This window comes from Crocodylus siamensis, chromosome 3 (assembly GCF_052110815.1).
Source record: "Crocodylus siamensis isolate JL-2025a chromosome 3, ASM5211081v1, whole genome shotgun sequence".
Lineage (NCBI taxonomy): Eukaryota > Metazoa > Chordata > Crocodylia > Crocodylidae > Crocodylus > Crocodylus siamensis.
The window spans coordinates 60,841,802-60,862,553 of NC_143397.1; the positions used below are offsets into that span (position 1 = coordinate 60,841,802).

Sequence of the window (20,752 nt, forward strand, 5' to 3'; positions counted from 1 at the left end):
ATAAGTAGATGTGTGCCCATACAGTGCAGTAATTCCGATTACTACACAGTAAATGTGCATGTGTAGACGTATCCACAGTGTTGGTAAATACCAAGATGAATAGTCTACCCACCCTGCCCATCTCTGGAAGCTGACATGATGCCTAGATGAGGTCAAATTAATTTTCATATATAATCTTTAGAGAGAACATAGGACAGTGGGAAAGGTTTTATCAGTTGACACACATGTGTACATACACAAATTCACTCTTAATATTTCTCTCTTTACTGATGCCATTAAGTGTGTCTTGTCTTTTCATTTCATTTCACAAAATGTGTCTGGAGGCTGGGGATATAATGACCCTTACCTTTTATGTAATTCAATTTGAAATATATAATTGCATGTTAATAGAACTAAAATCATGTAGAAAGTGTCAAATTCATGTAGCATTCTTGAGTGGTAGCATCAACCCAAGTATTTTTAATTTAACGAATGCATTTGTTAGGAAATGCACATTTGTTCACTCATCTTCCAAGTCACAGTGGCTCCACATCTCTGAAAGTGCACTACTGGAAGGCAGTAATAACCTTTTCAAATGAACTGGCTTTGCCCTCAGACAAGGTAGAATTAAAACAGCAGCTTATTGGGCTAAAATCACAATACTCTGGCATATCCACCTCCCTCTTTTAAACACTATGTGTTCCAATGACTAAGTGTTGTGTGGACAGCATAAAAACAATCTTTGGGACCTGGAAGCATCAACGCACTTCCATATCACCATTTCTGTATTTCAGCCAAGATAATTCTTTATTTCAAGTGCTTATCTGAAATCTGTGAGTTGGATGTGATAGGTAGATTTAGCTCTATGTTTGGTTGTGTCCAGAAGGCTTGTAGCATGTCGCAAAAAAGGTACAAATGCAGACTGGGGCATGATTGACAAGGCTGTAGTACTGCAGAGAAGGACCTGGGGGTTACAGACCATAAAGCTGAATATAAGCCAACACTGTGCTCTTCTTGCAAAAAAAGCCAACAGCATACTGGGTTGTATTAACAATAGTGTCACTTGCAAATCAAGGGAAGTGATTCTTCCATCCTATTCAGCACTGGTGAGGCCTGGAGTACTGTATCCAGTTTTGGACCTCACATTTCAAGAAAGATGTGGACAGATTGGAAGGAGTCCCATGCAGAGTGACAACAATTACTGGAGCTTGGGAAGCAAGACTTACGTTTAAAGGCTGAAAAGAACTAGTGTCTCCAGTCTGGAGAAGAGAAGACAGAGAGGATTTGATAACAGTCTTCAACTATCTGAGGGACAATTATAAAGAGGACAGAGATGGACTTTTCTCTGTGACCACAGGGGATAGGCAGGACTAGTAATGGCCTCAAGCTGCAGCAGGGGAAATTTAGGTTGGAGATTAGGAGCAACTTTTTGACTATGAGGGCGGTTAAGTATTGGAACCTTTCCCACTGTCCTATCTAGAGAAGTTGTGAAATTTCCATCCGTGAAAATTTTCAAGAGTGGGTTGGACAGACATTTGGCTGGCTGGGGTGGTTTAGTCAGGGATGATCCTGTCATGAGGAGTGAGCCGGGCTAAAAAACCTTGTGAGGTCCTTCCCAGCTCTATTTTCCTACGATCCTTTGTTATAGAAACACATTTCCTTTGCATACAATAGTCCCACTGCTCCTCCCCCCATCTAGATGTAAGGTTGGAGGTTACTAGCAGTGTAATGAATACAAAACAGCATTTTAGTCCCTGCAACATTTCTCTCCCCCGCCTCAGTTCATTCTTTTCAAAGGTTCATTCTTTTCAAAGGTTGACTCTTCTTGGAAATAAATGTTCCATGGTTAGACTGTCCATTAAAATGATTACGACTTTCAGCTACATCGCAAAGCTATTTTTATTTTTTAAAAATGAATTGGCAATATTGTTGGATTGCTGCCAACCAAATCAATTGAGATGCTCGCTATTATTTTTATTCACATGACTGGTAACAACCTTTGTGCTGTTTTTTCATTTCATCTCAGTTGCTCCTTTTTATAATCTTTAACCCCCCGGTCACCAGAGGTTGACTATGCATTTGTTCTCCGTAATGCATTCAGAGATTTGACATTCAGCAACTCATTTGTGATGCCAAACCTGAATCTGGGTCAACACTTCCATTATAACCCCCTCTTCAAAGGGGTTTGAACTTCAGGGCAAATTATTCACTTAGCCATGAAGTCTGGCAAGGAGAGGTTCCTCCCCACACCTTAAAAAGTTTTCAAGAAAAAATGTGCCTATCAGTTTGAGTAAGATTATCTGAACACAAAATATAACCTACAAGACTGCAAAGCTCAGTCTTGTGGATCAATAGCATTAAGCTGTCAAAAGCACAGAGATGTTTTCAATTCAGTGTTTTAAGTGCAGCTGCTCCTAACCTGCAGTCCAGAGAGCACTCACTGCTGAGAGTGCTGTCTTCCCTCCTGGTGCCCATCTGTTTCTACAAAGCTTGAAGGTTCTTCATTACCAAGAAAAGCCAGGAAGACTGCAGAAGCAGCTAGAAACAAGGGACCAGACTTTCTTGCTCTGGTAGAGAACCCTGGTGCAATAATGAAGCAGAGGAAATGGAAACCACCTTCAGTGATGTCAACCATTAGTGGGACCAGAGCGGCCAACATACACCAACACAAAAGAGATGTCTAGGGCACAAGGATCTGAGGCAACTGGGCATCATGTCCCGAGACCCTAGCACCACATATAGTGTGCAATAAGAAAGTATTTGCAAAGAGAAAGAGGAACAAAAAAGAGCCAGAATGTGAAGAACTAGGAAGAAATTATACTGAAGGGCAAGAAGACAGTGTTATTAACTTTCTTCATAAAGGAATAAACCACTTTGGGCCATGTCCTATTTCGCCTTAACATGACTAAGTGCCACTAATGCAAATTTCAGATTTTACTTCCCCTTGTGGCAGAACAGGATTACCTGGGTACATGTATAAATGCTGGAAGTAAAATGGAGGAGGAAGAGAAGAGCCCTCCCACATTTTAGCCCAAGGGTTAGCGCACTTGTCTTGAGAGCTGGAGACTTGGTTCTAGGCACCACACACCCAGAAGGGTTTGAACCTCTGTTTTTCATTTCTCAGCAAAGTGTTGTAACCACCTGATCATACACTGGGCATTGCCTAGAGGACTCTCCTCTTGAAGCTGGTCCAGGAGGGGAAGATATATGGGGGGCCAAGAGGAGAACATGCTACAAGGAGTTTGGCTCAGTGCAATGGATGGATACTGCCCTGGAAGGGAGGCAGTCCATGTTTTGGCCCCAGCAGCTACCTTCACTGACTTTCCTGCTCTTTGTACTAAATACTCACTGGATGAGATCAACAGATAGCAGTAGACTAGCTAATAATGCAGGTATGTAAGTGGAACTGAGGCATGTAGAAGTGAAATAAGATTTGGCCCTTACTGAAGAAAATACAGTTCAAGGCACATGTATAACGTTACTGTCCCATCTGAGCAACTGCTGGGAGTTGACACCTGGAAGTTTTAAGTGGAGAGAAGTACCCACAGACAATCGCCCTAGCTATGGTGAAGTGGTCACACTATGTAAAGCTTGGGGAACTTCTCTATTATAGCATCTCTGACCAAAACAGAGGTGGGGAGCGCAGATTTTGTAGTTAGATGAGCAAATACATACGTTCTTTTTCTGTTTGTATATATAAAACAACTATTCAATTGCTGTATCCGTTTAAAGCCCAATATGTATGTGATCTATAACAGGAAAAATTTACCCTGCAATAATGCAGAAACAGATTCAGGTGAATAGTGTAGTTTCCCGTTCTTTCACACACATAAGTATTTAAATTCCTTTTAGGCCATGAAATCCCACTCAACTTCAAGCATGCATACATGCTGAGGTGCTGTCTTTTCAAATGAGAAATTTTACATACACTTATGCAGACATTGTTCATGGGTTGTTATACAACACAGACAATAAACATTGTAAAAGTGCATGCTGTAGTTTTAGTTTAAAACACACTGATGACCTTTAGTAACACTTAACTTTATGCAGTATATGAATTACTATGCTGCAACTGTTTACCTATACTAAGACATTGACCAAACTTCTCAGAATCTTCTAAGGCAGGGACACTTAAAACATGTTAAGTACATTAGATAGGAAAAAAGCTAATTTATGGACTAATGGGCATTATCCAATATGGGAAGTCCCATCTAATGGTAAGTCAGAAAATAAGGAAGTCTTTTGCTGGATTTCTCAGCATGTTAAATCTTTTAATTGATACCTCCGAAGGACCACTCAGAAATGGTTCTCAAGAGCCCTAAGAATAAAGAAAGCCTCCTCAAACTTCCAGCTTTTTGTCTTGCACCGCACCCTCTCTGAAGATTAAATCCTCAAATATTCATTTGGGACCTGATTTTGAAAAACAGGCTTATAAAGCCTTATCATTGTGCTCTGTAACTCCAGAGCAAAAGTAGAGAAAAAGTGGTTGGTATGAAACTTGCACTTTTCTTGCACTCTTTTTCTTTTGATAAGGTGCTCAGTTGTTAATGCTACACAATATACCCTGCATCCGAGATGTCTGAAGAGTCTTCTAAGTCCTTTAAGAAGCTAACTGGTAAGGGGGTAAATTCAGCCAGATTCAATTGATTAACTAGTCAGCAATCAATTTATCTCCCCTTACCGATGAAGTGGAACATTGAGTGATCTTAGCTTGATCATTAGTTTTATTACTCAACAGAGCCAAAGGGCTTGTATGTAGAATGTTCTTTTCCCCTAGCTCCTATTACTCAGCAATTACATCTGATTTTCACAAGACCAGGGAAAGGCACATCTAGGGACTGTATTCCTGTCAAATGACAAGTTTCTATCAAAACGCAAGGCTGCAGAAAAACTTTTTTTTTAATCCTTCCAGGCTTGAGGTTACTTTATTTATTTTTGGTGAAGCTTTCAGGGTAAAAAAAAATGTTTTGTAACTGAAACCTATGCATTAAATATCCCACAGAAAGGATTTAAAAAAAAAAGACAGAAAAGAAAGACTGCTTAAAATCAAAAGTTCAAGAAGAGTGGTTGCTCCTCAAGGGAGCAATCCTCATTGCACAAGCTAAGTCTATTCCATCTCGGAGGAAAGGCAGCAAGAGGGCACTGCAGCCCCCCTGGCTCTCCAGCGATCTAGCAGACCTCCTAAGGCTAAAAATAAAGGCCTACAAAGGATGGAGGACGGGATTCACCTCCAAGGAGGATTATTCTGCACTGGTCTGGTCCTGCAGGAAGCAAACCAGGAAAGGCAAGGCTGCAACTGAACTCCAACTACCTTCGAGCATCAAGGACAATAAAAAGTCCTTTTTCAGATATGTGGGGAGCTGGAGGAAAAACAAGGGCAACATTGGACCCCTGCTGAACCAGCTGGGGCAACTGACAACTGACACCCAGGAAAAAGCCAACCTTTAAAATAGGTACTTTGCGTAGGTCTTTCATCAATCCCATGGGATGCCCATGCCCACCCCGGGACAGGGCAGTCTGGGTGAGGGAGATCCCCTGCCCTCCATTAATGCTGACCTTGTGAAGCTGGATACCTTCAAGTCAGCCAGCCCTGACAATCTACACCCCAGGATACTCAAGGAGCTGGCAAGCATCATATCTGTGCCAGGGGCTGGGCTCTTTGAAAACACCTGGTGCTCTGGTGTAGTGCCCGAAGACTGAAAGAAGGTCAATGTAGTGCCTATTTTCCAGAAAGGGAGGAAAGTGGATCCGGCTAACTATAGGCCCATCAGCCTGACTTCTATCCCGGACAAGATCTTAGAAAAGTTTATTAAAAAGGCCATCCTTAATGGATTGGCCGATGCCAACATCCTAAGGGATAGCCAGTAAGGGTTTGTTGAGGGTAGGTCTTGCTTGACCAATCTCATTTCCTTCTACGACCAGGTGACCTATCACCTGGACAAAGGAGAAAAGATTGATGTCATATATCTTGATTTCAAAAAAGCCTTTGATCTGGATTCCCATGATGACCTCTTGGCGAAACTGGCCAATTGTGGCCTTGGGTCCACCACAATCCGCTGGATGGGAAATTGGCTCTGTGGTCGGACCCAGAGGGCTGTAATTGATGGAAGTCACTCATCATGGTGTCCTGTGACCAGTGGGGTCCCCCAGGGCTCTGTCCTTGGACCCATATTGTTCAATGTCTTCATTAATGATGTGGACACTGGAGTCAGGAGTGGACTGGCCAAGTTCGCCGATGACACCAAACTTTGGGGCAAAGCATCCACGCCAGAAGACAGGCGGGTGATCCAGGCTGACTTGGACAGGCTCAGCAAATGAGTGGATGAGAACCTGATGGCGCTTAACATCAAAAAATGTAAGGTTCTCCGCCTTGGGAAGAAAAACCTGAAGCATCCTTATAGGCCTGGCAGTGCTACGCTGGCTACCACTATGGAAGAGACTTGGGGGTCATCATTGAGCACAATATGAACATGAGCCTGCAATGCGATGCTGCGGCTACTAAAGTGACCAAAACGCTGGCTTGCATCCATAGATGCTTCTCAAGCAAATCCCGGGACATCATTCTCCCCTTGTACTCGGCCTTGGTGAGGCCGCAGCTGGAGTACTGCGTCCAGTTTTGGGCTCCACAATTCAAAAAAGATGTGGAGAAGCTTGAGAGAGTCCAGAGGAGAGCCACGTGCATGATCAGAGGTCAGGAAACCGGACCTTACAACGACAGGCTGAGAGCCATGGGGCTCTTTAGCCTGGAAAAGCGCAGGCTCAGGGGTGACCTGATGGCCACCTATAAGTTTATCAGGGGTGACCACCAGGATCTGGGGAAACGTTTGCTCACCACAGTGCCCCAAGGGATGACGAGGTTGAACGGTCATAAGCTACTACAAGACCATTTCAGGCTGGACATAAGGAAGAACTTCTTTACTGTCTGAGCCCCTAAGGTCTGGAACAGCCTGCCATCAGAGGTAGTTCAAGCACCTACATTGAACACCTTCAAGAGCAAATTGGATGCTTATCTTGCTGGGATCCTATGACCCCAGCTGACTTCCTGCCCTTTGGGCACGGGGCTGGACTCAAATGATCTTCCGAGGTCCCTTCCAGCCCTAATGTCTATGAAAATAATCAAGGACGTTCAGCCTATGTGTTGTCACTTCTAACAACATATACAGGCAAACAGACATACAGAAGTGCATGTATACATCCGTTGTATGTCCACTCTCAGTATGAGAGATGGGGTCCAGTAGACTGAAACATTCTTGTATAATTACATTTCTCAGCCAGTCAATATTTTTGGCATCTAAAGCTACTGATTCGCTAGAGATTCTTAGATTAATATACGAGAAACAAAATCTTTTTTGTGATAACTTTCATTGGAACAACTGCATCGATGAGTGAGAGATTAAACAAGCTTTCATGTACAAACTGCCCTTCCCACTCTGAGCCCCCAACTGTACAATTTGTCCAATAAAAGATATCAGAAAAACCCTTTGTCTCTCATATATTTCCTGAAGCATTACAGCTATAACAACACTTTACTTCCACTGCAAATGAATATGTAAACTAAACCACATCCTCCTCTGCACAGACTGGCAGGCACTGAAGCATAGTTTGAAAGCAAAATCACCTTTCAGTGTGAAACGTTAAAACTTTTCTCATGTTTGGAATAGAATTTGAGCTGCATTTCCTTCATCTTTTGCTGCTTTGATTTTAGATGAGTCAAGCAAAATATAGTAAGTGAAAGTAAGAATAAGGAAAAAATGCAGAGCCAAGATTTCACTCAATTTCAAAAAGTGAGAAAAATAAGGAACTTGCTCAAAGGAGACTGAATAAGCACAATAAAAACAGTCAAGAAAAAAAAAGTCAAGAAAAATGTTCGCTCACATTGCTTCAAAATGGCTGCCAACGTGATTGCAAGAGCTCTGCCAACCATCTAGATCACAAGGAAACTATTCTGCCTCTTCTAATTAAGATCAGCAGCCACAAAACTTGCTGTGGGTCAGCTCAACAACATAAGGTTGTGTTGTGATGGGTTCACCATAGAACTGTATCAGGCCATTGTCATGAAACAGATCTGTCCTGCAAAGCATTTACAAGTCTCAAAGAGGGGCATATGAGACACAACAAGAGTTTTATGAGATTCAACAAAAGGGTCATATGAGACAACAAAAGATACAACCATAAGATAGAAGAGTTTCAGCAGGGCATAATTAAAGCTTCTGAACAGTTAGAGCCAGATGATATTTTAAAAAGCATGTTACAAAATACAGAAGCCAGAAAATGTCAACTGAAGGGAAAAAGAGTTGTCCTGTAGCTTGACAATATGATCTCCACTAAAAAAGAAATCTCTTCTGCCAGAGATCCTATCCTAACCTGAATTCAGCCACTTTTTAAATCTGTGGATAATTCCCTTCTGCATAACATTCAACTTCAGTCACTATCTATACACACGGTAAAAATGCATTGTATATAGGCAAGTGCTTAAGCAGATCTGGCTTCCAGACCTATTTGAACTGGAACATTTTTACAATAATAACTTGTTTACATTTCATTACTTTATGGCTCTAAGAAATATTCCAATATCCTGATCTTTCCTTCTGGAAAAATTCACTCTAATCTCAATAAAGTATATTGAGCCAGTTGATATTTGACTACAGTCTCGATTGCACTAAGGGAAAGGAATGGAAAATTGTTATAACTGCTGGAGTATAATTTTCTGTTTCTTAGCTTGTTTCTCTTGGAAATTAAAATATTTTATTTGTGACATTTAAAAAGCAACAATTCTTGCATGCTCCAAAACCTTATGACAACCTTGGTGGGTGTGCATTTATGGTTTCCAGTTCTTTAGAAAACTGTGCTGCCCTCATACAACAGAGGTGAATAAGAAATACATGCTTCACAATTCAATGAAATGGGGAGGAGAGGAGAGCAAGAAAGAAAGAAAACAGAATTACTGAAGTAAAATAAATGTTATGGTTTTGTCCTTTATGAGAGAGATCAAAGATCAGAATCACCCACTTCCAACAAATCTGTACAAAACCTTTCTTGGATGGAGTTTGTTCCAAGTCTGAGAAGAATTAGGTCACTGAAGCGTGATGATTCAAAAGACCAAAACTAAAAGAACCCAAGAGACTGAAGTGAGGATAGATAGTTAAATAAATGAAATACAACATAATCTACTTAGGTCTGAAGCCAACGGTTTGAGGACCGGTGGAGGTTGGGGGGGGAGGTTGAATGATTCACTGGTACCTGGTGTGGCTGTTGGATGACAGGCTCTCCCAGGGCTGTACGCTACAGCCTGTGATTGCATAGGCTCCCCCACAGCTCCCATCTAATTTCATCAGCAGGGCTTTTGCTGCATTCTCAGCTGTCTTCCTGCAGTCGTGCGCTCTCTTGAGCATTTGGGTAATGTTTTCATCACCTGTTTGGTCCCCTAGTTCACAAGCAAATAATTAGTGTCAGACCTTTAAAGAAGCTCAGAAAAATTAATGCAAGACTTAGGATTCTAGGAGGTATTTTCACTTCAAACTGAGACATTAGTAATGAATTAACCATGTGATATACAGAGAGCTATCTTCACTGCTGTGTCAGCATAAGCTGTAACTTTACTTTCCCCCACAATCCACCTCTCATTTCCATACCGAACAGTCAATATTGAGGTAAGCACTGCTTTAAGTTTGGGCTACTAGGCCTTTGGGGAGGGTGAAGTGGTAGCTAGCTAAAGATACAGTGCTGCTGATGCTCAGACTAGCAGCACACAACTCATCTGTTGCCAATCCAATCACCCTGTGTAGCTCCAGGGTTGTTTTGCTTTATGGTCACTTGTGCACTTTTTCGCTGGAGCAGGGCTACCTTGCATGGACTAACTCCAGGGTACTAGTCAGGCCGACTGCTGCAGCGAAGACAGAGCATTGCTCTGACAGGCATTCTTAATTCCATGCTACAAATCAGTGTAGCACAATGTTGCCAGGCAGAGCAAACGGGGTAGTTCGCTCTATGCAAGATTGTCATTTAATCCTCGTCTGAGCCAAGGATTCTATATCCATATTCTACGCTTGCTAAATAAATCAAATACTCTTATTTTGATGTTAGCTCTTCAGACCAGTTGCCCTTAAAAACTGCATGAAAATTTGAAAGGAAGATTTTTTTTTTAGGATTAACCAGTCAGGCTCCTCTCCTTGACAGAAGCAGTGACAACAGGTACTGATGTGAAGCCTCAATGGGGGTTAGTGACAGTGCAACAGGCAGAGATGAGCACAGGATTGGGAGGCAGGAGACCCAAGTTCCATCCCTAACTTGGCCACGGGCCTACTGTGCGACTTCAGACAAGCCACTTGATGTGTCTCTGCCTTTATTTCCTCCCTCTCTCTACATCTATTTAGGTTATAAGTCCTCCAAGAGAAGGGACCTTTTTCATGTTATGCATTTGTACAGTGCCTTCACAATCGGACTCCAATCTCAGGTGGGATCTCTTGGTGCTAAAAGTGCTAAAGTAAAATATAAAGATTAAATAACGGAGAAGTGCAGATACCAGGACATTCAAAGCGGCGATTGGCACAACTTTCTTTATCTAATGAATTGATTGATCACGTAAGGTACAGGAGGAACAACATAAAGGTTTCACACTAAATAACCTGGGTTTTATATATGCCTATCCAAACTTCAACATGATGCCTGTATTTTCCCACGTGCTACTCACCCTCAAATAAGATATACACTTTGTTCTGAGAAGGGAGAATGGTGAAAGAAAGATTTTTCCAGAATCACAGCTGAATTCTAGCTGCTGGGGTAGAGTCTACTTAAAAGAGTCACTCACCCCTCACTCTTCTGCTCACCAAAAGCTAGTGCCATTTAATTTGGCAACAGCTCTGATGGGGTTAAACCTCTAGCTTTTGGCTGAGCAGCAGACTGTCTCCCACCATGTGGCCAGAGGGCACCAGCCCCCAGCAATCATTTATCATGCTTGCATTCAGCTTCCTTGCTTAAAGCATACACCCAAATTTTGGAAGGCTAATTTTTGGGGAAAAGTTGCAAGTGATATGCAAGTAAATATGGTATATATACATTAAACAACACTGACAATAACTACAGCAACACTACACTGTTAACCTAACCCTTTCAACTCCTTTCTGATTTCTTTCTGGGGATTGATACTAGACTGTAAAAGTTATTTGCTCAAATACCAGCAAAGAAAATCCATATCTGAGTAAACATGATTTCAGGATCTTAAAATGCATTTTTTATTTGTGGTTTAAATCCAGATGTTCTTATCCCAGAATTCATTTGGTTAGCGCTAAGACAAGTTTCCCCTTAAGGTCAATCAAAGTTTATCTAAGTACTAAGTAAAGGTATCTGGTCTGGATACCAATTAGTTATTTTAGCTAACAAATCCTTGCTGTTTAATTATCAAGTACTTTTTACAGTGATAAATGAAGGATTAACAAGTAAGAACAGATTCATAATGTGGGATTTGTGTGAATTTTGAAAAGATTTTTCCTTGATAAAATGAGTTGGCTCTTGGTAGACATTTCTTGTATAATGTTCAATATAACTAAACTGATTTTTTACTTTAAACTGATATATAACAAAACCTATTGCAAGGCAAAGCTTTTTCAGACCAAATTTCAGAGCAAATTAAATTTTATAGTCAGGTATAAGCCACTGAACAAACATGATTTACGATGAAAACCCTGGCACAGCATTCACTACAGGGCTGTGACTTGCAATGCTAACATTAAAAGAAACTGATGACTGACACCTATATAAATGTAGGTTAAACCCTTTCAAGTTGGATCAGGGCAGAAAACTAATATCCAAGGAACCTCCTTTTCCAGATTTACTTTCTTGGCTATTCATGTAAATAGTAAAATCTAAGGCTTAATCCACCCTTATTCCTAAATGTTCCTTCATAAAAAATCTGCAGTACAAGTTCAATACTGTGCTGCAGAAAGGAAGGGCTGAAATCCAGAGTAAAAATGGGACAAGAAAGCATCTGCTATGACCTTTCCTGCATGGCATACATTACAAGAAGGAACACACCTACACAAACACTTGTGTAAATCTCTAGGAGAGATACAAAATAAACTGCTTAGAAACAGCACAGTTACTGTGGATCATTGCATCTAAGCTGTTGAAACAAGAGGTTGAACTCATCTGTCTCATGGCTCTGAAGGCAGCTGGTCATCTGGTCCTTAAAAGCTTTCAGTTTACATTTCAGTGGTGCTATAAATTATAGTCTAAAACAGGGAGTTTTTACATCTCAGCACAGCATGGAAAGCTATTTTTCTCTTTCTTAAGATCTCTCCACTTTCCAGCCCAAGATTACTACAACCACCTTCCTGCAATAGGAAGAGGAATGAGCCTCTTTAAAACAAACATTTTGACTGGGCAAACACACATCTTCTGACAACAAAAGGAACAAGTGTGTATGGACAAAAGGAACAAGTATGTATGGAATTCCCCATGTACCCTACTGAAAAAATGCCCCTAAAGTGCCTTGCTTTGTGGTTAAGAGAGCATCATCTTCAAAAGCAGGTTTCTATACCATATACCAGTGTTAATGAGAGTCAGTGTGTGCCACTGAAGCTCCTGGTTTATGTTCATTTAGTGTAATCTGATCTGATCCCAACTACTATGCCTTCTGCCATGCAACCAGAGATAGGATCCCAATGGTGCCATCACTTCTTCCCAGTGCAGGAGGATCCCAGGATCTTGGTTTTCCTCTGCACTGGCAAGTTGAAAGTTGAGTGCCTGCAGCCTGCCCAAACCTGAGTGGTTTTGGGGCTGGGACTGACAATTGACCCTAGGGTTACACTGGGGCTGCTTCAAGACTCCTGTGCCATTGCGAGACTGGAGCAATCAGTTGATTGTTGGCCCAAGCCCCAGCTTGGTTCCAGACTTGTGCAGTCTAGGTGCCGGGAACAATGATCAGCTCATTGGCAGTCCCAGCCCCGAGACCACACCGAAGCAAGTTGCTCAAGGCTGAAACTTCAAACAATGCAGCAAACCATTAGAATGAAAATGTTAAGAAATTACAAAAAAAAAGAAGGCTTGGAGGTAAAGACTGCACTAATATGTGCCCATAATTTTTGTGACTACATACGCACCTGCAATAATTGCAAGCACAAATGTTGTGACCCTTACCAGGATGTGAAATGCATGCTTGGATGTTTCAGTTTAAATCACTGTACTCTGTATAGATTGTTGTCCAATAAAGTAACTTTGCCAGTCCAGAAGATGCATTTTCTGTAATCCTATATATGATTTATTTTACACTTGCAGATCTTTTTTTGTCAAACATTTTACTTATCCACTTGAAAAATGAAAAAAGCAAACATCTTCGACTTGTGGATTGCAAACAGTTATGAGATGATTGACTGCTACAAACAAGTCTTCAAAGCTGATGAATATTCACCGAAGTACAGAATGAATTAAATTTAAATAAGGTGACTCATTGAGTTCTTACCGACAGACGCAACACCTGCAGCTCGGAACTGTCCAAGAATAAGACTCTGTTCACTTTCAGCCAAAGCAAGTAGCAGCTCATATGCTTCTATGCACTGCTCACTGAAAAAAACCCCCCACAAACCATAATATGTGCAATTTAGACAGGAAAAAAATCAATATCATCAATCAGCAGCGCACAAGTGTTAGCTGATGAACTACGTTATTCCCCTTTACTTGTATGATAGCAGGAACATTAAATGACATGACATATAGTTTCTATCAAAAATGCTCAAGAAGCATCCCTGTGATGGTGTTCTATAGTTGATCCTTGCTCATTTAACAGTCTGGTTTGACAAGAGAAAACAGGAGAAACAGAATAAGCAGATGTGAGGAAAGTCTGGATCTCTTCAGAAGTGTGGATGGCACAGGACAGTAACATGACTTGTGGATATTTCTTTGTGAAACTGATTTTCAAGAATTCTTACTGTACCAAAAAAACCCCCAAAACAAAAACCCCAAATCCCAAAATCTTAGGAAAATGCTTTGCTCCTGCACCCCTCCTCCAAAACCAATGAGAAAACTACTGAAAACTTCTGTGAATGTCCAAGTGACACGATTTTCACAAGTGTTTTAAAACCAATTCAGAATTTGGCCCCAAACTGCTGGCAACCTTATGATGTCAGCTGAAATCATGGTCTGCGGAAGTTGTTGGTGACTCAATTTTCTGCTTGGCCCACTGAACTTACAAAAGCTGACAGATTTACTGAAGGATAAATCAATGTCTCCAATTTATCCAAAGACCAGGTATACCACAATTAACCACAGTGCAAGATTTTTCAGTGACTGTCAAATATTCCTCAACTTTCATCTGAAGAGATAATGGCTAACAGAAGCATAATACGAGGTGGGCCAGCAGGGAGCATGCCCTGGGCACTCCCTATGGAGAGGGGTGCCAGAAGGATAAGGTGGCGGCACCCCATTCTGCCATCCTACACTGCCATCATAGAGGGCTACAGGAAATAGGTGGCACAGGCAATGTGGGTCAAGGAGTGCAAAGTCTTCTGGGAATCACAGTTTTCTAGAGCAGCAATGGAGTTTGCTGCTGCTGCTTGGGGGAGAATTAACTACATTTCTTCCTGCCTAAATCAGCATTTTTTGCCTTCTTGACATGGGCACTGGTGCCAAAAAATGGGGCAACTTCCTTCCTCCCAGCAATGTGGGCTCCTACTGCCACCCTAGAGAATTAAAATTCCCAGAACACCTTGTATGCCATGACACACTGCCCAGCCATGTTCCTGGACACCATGTCGTGCTGAAGACAGATGCAGGGAGGGGAAGGGTGAGGGAGGATTGCCCCAGATATGTTCTTCAGACATTAAACCTCTGATGACTAGGGTAAGAATAGGGAGTTTTTCTTGTTCAGAGGGCCAGTTCAGTAAAGGCACCAATAATAATGGCTCTCTGTATAGGGAGATGGGATTTAATACTTAACAGATCTCTAACACTAGTGCATTCCTGTTAGCAAAGGGAAATACCTAAAAGAATATGCTCTTCACTATCTATCACATTATCCCCGTGAGTTGCTTGCAACTATCACTTTTATCTTTAATTTGGTATCACCTTTCTTCAGTAAAATGTGTAATGTTGATTTAATATGAATGTGGGGGGGAATAAACAACCCCTCCTCCCTAATTTCAACTTTCACTATGTATTGACAAAAAGAAAGAAAGCTAGTGAGGGTTATTAAGTTAATTTCTGGTGCCTGATGATAGCTGGGCTGCATTATAGATGATAATTTCAGTTAGGCAGTGATGTTTAAATCACCAGCATTCTGGACCGAAATAAACAGGGGCAGGTTTGTCACTGTGGAAAACCACTTCTATCAACTGAAGTTCTTCAGCAGTTTCTGTGCCCTGCCCTGTTCATGCTGAATTTCCCTGTCTGTGTAGAGACATACCTGTATTGCAACGCCAGTCGGAGTGCTGTGGTGTTCGATTCATATTTTCCAACCAGCATGCTCATCCTCTCAGCATTGCTCTTGCACTCCTCCAGAGTGATTGTCAACAGATCATTCTGGGATTTTAAGTGCTCGATACGGCTATAAACAAATAAATACATTTTAACTTTCTAACAGTCTGCAGTCTATTTGCCTTGAAACTCCAAATGATCCTAGTTTAAAATGTCAAAGCTCATTTGGCCTACAGTTTTCTTTCCTTAACTCCTGTGGCAAAATCCATCAAATTTATGGACTGTAACACGAACACAGAAATATACTTAGATTGTGGCGGATGAGGGAGAAATCAATAAAGCATTCCCTTTTGAATTAACTGCAACCCGAAAGCTTTTTTAACAGCACAGTCTTATTACTGTTAGTCTTACCCTCCCTCCTCCATTCTTTTCTCCTTTTTTACACACTTGCATCTTGACTTTAAATGCAAATTTCTTACAGCACAAGGAGTGAATACTATAACTGCATTAAGTGCCCAGTGTCATTGCATTTGCTGCATAATTTTATTCCAGGATGTAAACTTTGATGCATAAATGTATTATCAGAATTAAGCCATGGCTAGATTTGGGGTCAGGAAGGAAATTTTGCCTTAAGTTAGACTGGCAATGCCATTTAGATTTTTTTTTGCCTTCTTCTAAAGCATGGACTTAGGGTCCTTTTCCTGTGATCATCTAAGACTTGAAAAATTCCCTGCCATTACAGTGGCCAAGGCACTGACAATGTCCTTGCCTCCCCTGCTCTTTACTTGTGGTCCATTATTAAGGAGTTTTATAGACCACTTGGCGGCTGTGGTGCGTGAGGGAGAGTAGAGTCATTGTTCTGTGGACCATTTTGGATGAAGAGTTGCCTGCAAACCAGGTTGCTGGGACATCCCTTCCAGTTCAATGCTCCTATGTTCAGACCATCATGTTTACAAGGATAACTTTTGAAATCTGAACTGAATACAAACAAGACAGTGAGTCTCAGAGGCTGGACAACAGATTGAAACAATAGGCTCAGATAAGGGGTCAACTGTGCCATCCATCTCAAAGGAACATTAACCCATAAACCTAACAACAAAATTCTAAATGCCAACAACATTGGCTATGTCACTACTGACCACTGTAGCATAGAAACCAACTGAATGGACTGAGCCGTCACTACTGAATATAGTGACAGATACTGGGGCACAGGCAAGTAATTGCCACCAAGATTTATTAAGGTAAGAAATGAGAATACAGCAGCACTCAGCACTGTCACAAGTGTTCCTTCCAAAATCAGCAAAAAAGCTGCTATAGCTCTTTGTCAATAGTCAAGCTCAAATTTTTCTTTGTGGTTTAAAGTCCTAACTTTTCCCTTCATCTCAGCTGATGAAACCTCCAGTTCTCTCTGAAAACCACTGCTATGTTATGTGCTACCAATGCAAAATTCTGTGGCACAAAGAAAAGGGGAGAATAAGCATAAAATTAATGAATACCAAAATATACAAACAAAAGGGAGGCTGTATTGATTGAACAGGACTGGACCTGGGAAAAGCAGTGGAAAGGAGAAAGCATAGAAGTGTGATGCCACAGAACTCTGTGATATCTACTGAATTATAATGATATAATATGCTAAATAAGACATGATTATCCTTGATTATGGAAGAACTACCCTGCACAAGTAGTGACAGGAGAAGAACGCACTGCATCTTTCACTACAGCTAAGACCACGATGCCCACTGATGTGATTTACTTTGAAAAATACACTGTTTTCAGTATGGCAAACTGGTCACTCAAGCCTTAACATTTTTATGTTAGGATATAAGCCATATTTACTGGTCCACTTCTTTGTCCCAAGGTGTAATGACAGCCTGATCAATTCCATAATAAGCAGAAGTTAAACTGGGGCAATATACCTGAAATGAAACAGCTATTATATTGCTATAGGTTAGCTTTCCCTTACTAAGTGGGAACAGTAAATAGTTGCAGTGGAACAGCGGGATGATCAATATATCTGCTCCCTTTCCCTGCCCCACCCCCTTTAAATAGATACAATTGTTTCATCTGTCCACACCCAAAGATTCAAATCTACTACGCATAGCCACATTATCATATTGGTAGAAAGAACTATTAATTCACATTATAATCTCCTGATCATCATCCAAGTTTCACACTTATTTGAAGCTACTGTAGTTGAACTTGGCCCCAGCAAAATTCTAAGTTATGGGGCAGACAATGAAGAAAAAACACTAATTTAACAAAATTAACTGTAGACAAAATACCTCACATCCTCTGACCTCACATCTTACCTATTTAACCTCTCAGTTTCCACTTCAAACTCTCGGATTTTACTTTCAGAGATAGCAGATCCATGTGAATAGAGTGTCTGGAAGATTTCTTGGATGTTGGAGCAATCTTGAAGGGAATGGGCCAAGTGTTCAGCCACACTGCTAGACACCTGCACAGGGTGATTAGTAAAGCTTCTATCAAAGGATGAGCATAAAATTCAGTCCCTAAGTATGCTGAGCCACTGAACGTGTCTACTCAGAGGCAATAAGATCAGAAGAGTCAACTATGAATGGGGCACCACTCAAAACACATGATGAAGCCCACTTTCACACCAGCAGGGATGATGGGCAATATGTAGTAGTAATGGTTAATTTAAAAGCCCACATTGCTGGAGATGAATATTTTAGCAACCTTTTACTGACAGATTTAAGAAGACTTCTTAAGTTCTATACCTTCAAAATATCTGAGCAGGGTTAATTTCTATCATTAATGACCCACGTTTAAACCTAGAGTGCCAAATAACATTTTGAATATTCACTGGTGTATGTATATGGCTATACTTTGGTCTACTGTTCTTTTAGAGATGTCAGACTAACTTGGGGTGCAAGTGAACCACCCTCACTCATGTGGGTAATCTTCATTCACAATCATCATCCCCTTGAAGTTAAGGGAATTAACTCATAGGAGGAATGGTTTGAAGAACATGGCAACTGCATGGACCTCAAAATAACAGGAGGGTATGAGAAGTGGGTGTTAATTATTCCCCTTCACCTGTTAAATACTTTTCAGAAAATAAGATTTCAAATATTTTTAATTAAATCATATTTAAATTAATTAAATATTTGTTCTCCTTTTTAATGGAACAAAAGTCACCCACAGGTGCTCACTACCATTACTAGAGCTAGGATGAACTTCTTGTGCACTTATTTGCAACACTCACGCCTATACTGCTGATTTCTGATCCTAGGACTGGTCGGTCAGATGAAGAAGATTCGGATCTTGTCTTTGACAACTTCACTCGTTCAGCAATCTGGAAGTCACAATATCACGTAAGTTACACACAGGAATCCCATGTTCTGCACAGCTGTGCGAAATACATCATTGCTCACACACTGACCACATTTTGAAATCTTAAATTGATAAACGTAAGTTGGCATCTGTGTTGTGACTGAGACTTAAAATTATTAGCGTGTTATCTCTTTCTGCAGCTCAAGTTCATGAACCTGCTTAGGACCCTTGAAAACTCCCCTGGGACTCCAGATGCTACCTCCCAGTTAATCGCATGCCTGCACAGCAGCTGTGCACAATGAAGTCTGCTTCTTCCAGATAATGAGAGACATTACTGCAGCACACAATAGCTCACCTTGGCAATCGGAATGTCATTGCTGCTGCTGCTTGTGCTCAGCTCTCCTGTACTGGGGTTAACGGGTCGGTTTGTAGAAGTAAGGCGTCCTGGGCTGGATGGCCCTGTTGCTTGAACGCTCTGTAATCGTGTTTGCAGTTCCCGAACCTATAAAAAATGCAACATTTTCTTTTTCCACTGATGTTTAAGTGATAAGCTAGTTCATTCCCTCCACCTCCAGGAAAAAACAAAACACAACAAAACAGTGCTTTCTGCCAAGAACAGGTAATCCTGTTTTGGCTTGTGGTTACTACAAAGCTTTCCCTGTGTGAGTTTGGGGAGACTGGGGACATTGATTCAACCCCCAGCCCATTTGTCAATCTTTGCTGACCTATTTATTGTGGAATGAATGATTAAACCTGATGCTGCATTGCAATTATGATTACTAGTTTCATTTTGTTTTATATAATCTGTTGACTGCAACAGTATTACAGGCAGAGAAACTGGTTTCTTCAGGAGGAAGTTCACTTAATGCTTTGGACCAAAATCATCATGCACAAAGAACTGGTGGTATCTTCAATGGATTAAAAAAAGTCCCAAAACTGATTAAATGATTTATGCGCAAGTATTCCAGCATGACTTCATCACATTAAGAGGACAAAGTAATTGAAATGTAAATAATTTATTAATACTTTCCAAACTGCCACAGAGTGAGTAATGTTAAGAAAGAAAACTGCTAGAAAATATGCCCAAACTGCTAGAAAATATGCCCAAACTACAGCTTGCTTAAAAACCACACATTTGCAAAAAGCCGCACTGTTCTCATAACATGCCGGACAAATATAAAACTGACCTCTGAATGGTTTTAGGAGAAGGGGAAAAGAGGAGGGGAAAAAAAGCTTGCACAAGCCAAGTGGTATTGCTGGGTAAGAGATTACAGAGTTTACCTTGGAATAATACATAAGAAACAGAATAAATGGCCTGCTTGAACACAGCAGTTATACCACAGGGGAAATTAACAGCTCATTTTTCCACAAAACTAGCACCCTGGCTTCAAAAGAAAAAATGTGGGGGATGGATGGAGGAACTAGTTTGAAGTGGAAATTTTCCTGCATATTTGATTGCTTATTTTATCTCACAAGTCTCTCCTGGATTCTGGTGGCACAATAAACAAACAATGTAGACACGGTGATACTTTGCCTAGAAATGCAACACTGTTCGAAATGTTTAACAGTCCGCTGGACAAACAACTAGGAATAATATTCTGAGTTGTAGGGCAAGACTAGTTTTGTGTGTAGACACAGGCTGCATACAACACATTCAAGTAATCTAAGAGAGTTCTCCCAGGTGTATTCTCCCAGTACAAAAATCTACCCAGAGCCACGTGTACAGACATTCAAATGCCGAGATCCTGAGGAGTGGAGAGCTTGTACTGCTGACACCATCCAGCTGTCTGTTCACACATCTCAGTATGCTCTCCAGGCTCCCTTAGCTTGCCTGGCAACAGGTGGCAGCAATGCATAGGGCAGCCCTGATTGGCTAATGCAGACTGTGTTTCCTTGCAGCACAATGTAGGGATTGTGAAGGGAGCATATTCTGATTCCTGCTGGAGTCATATACCCACTGGTTTTTACCAGGTTTTTTTTTTTCTTGGAGCAGCCATTTCCGCTTGGGGACAAAACGTCTGAACATCTGTATACTCTTTCACCAACGGTTTCTTCTATGAGAGCAACAACT

At 41.1% G+C, this 20,752-nt stretch overlaps 1 protein-coding gene across 2 annotated transcripts in view; it reads right to left on the reverse strand.

Annotated features, from left to right (window-relative positions):
- The window catches only part of MCC (MCC regulator of Wnt signaling pathway), a 363,930-nt gene that overhangs the window by 40,846 nt on the left and 302,332 nt on the right, over positions 1-20,752 (reverse strand). For both annotated transcript variants that reach the window (XM_090038383.1, XM_090038384.1), the window contains 6 exons: positions 19,037-19,183; positions 18,614-18,703; positions 17,694-17,842; positions 15,374-15,514; positions 13,436-13,536; positions 9,220-9,403 (listed from right to left, as the gene is read on the reverse strand). In XM_090038383.1, coding sequence (XP_089894509.1) covers positions 9,220-9,403; positions 13,436-13,536; positions 15,374-15,514; positions 17,694-17,842; positions 18,614-18,703; positions 19,037-19,183 — 812 coding nt within the window. The remainder of the gene's footprint in view (positions 1-9,219; positions 9,404-13,435; positions 13,537-15,373; positions 15,515-17,693; positions 17,843-18,613; positions 18,704-19,036; positions 19,184-20,752) is intronic.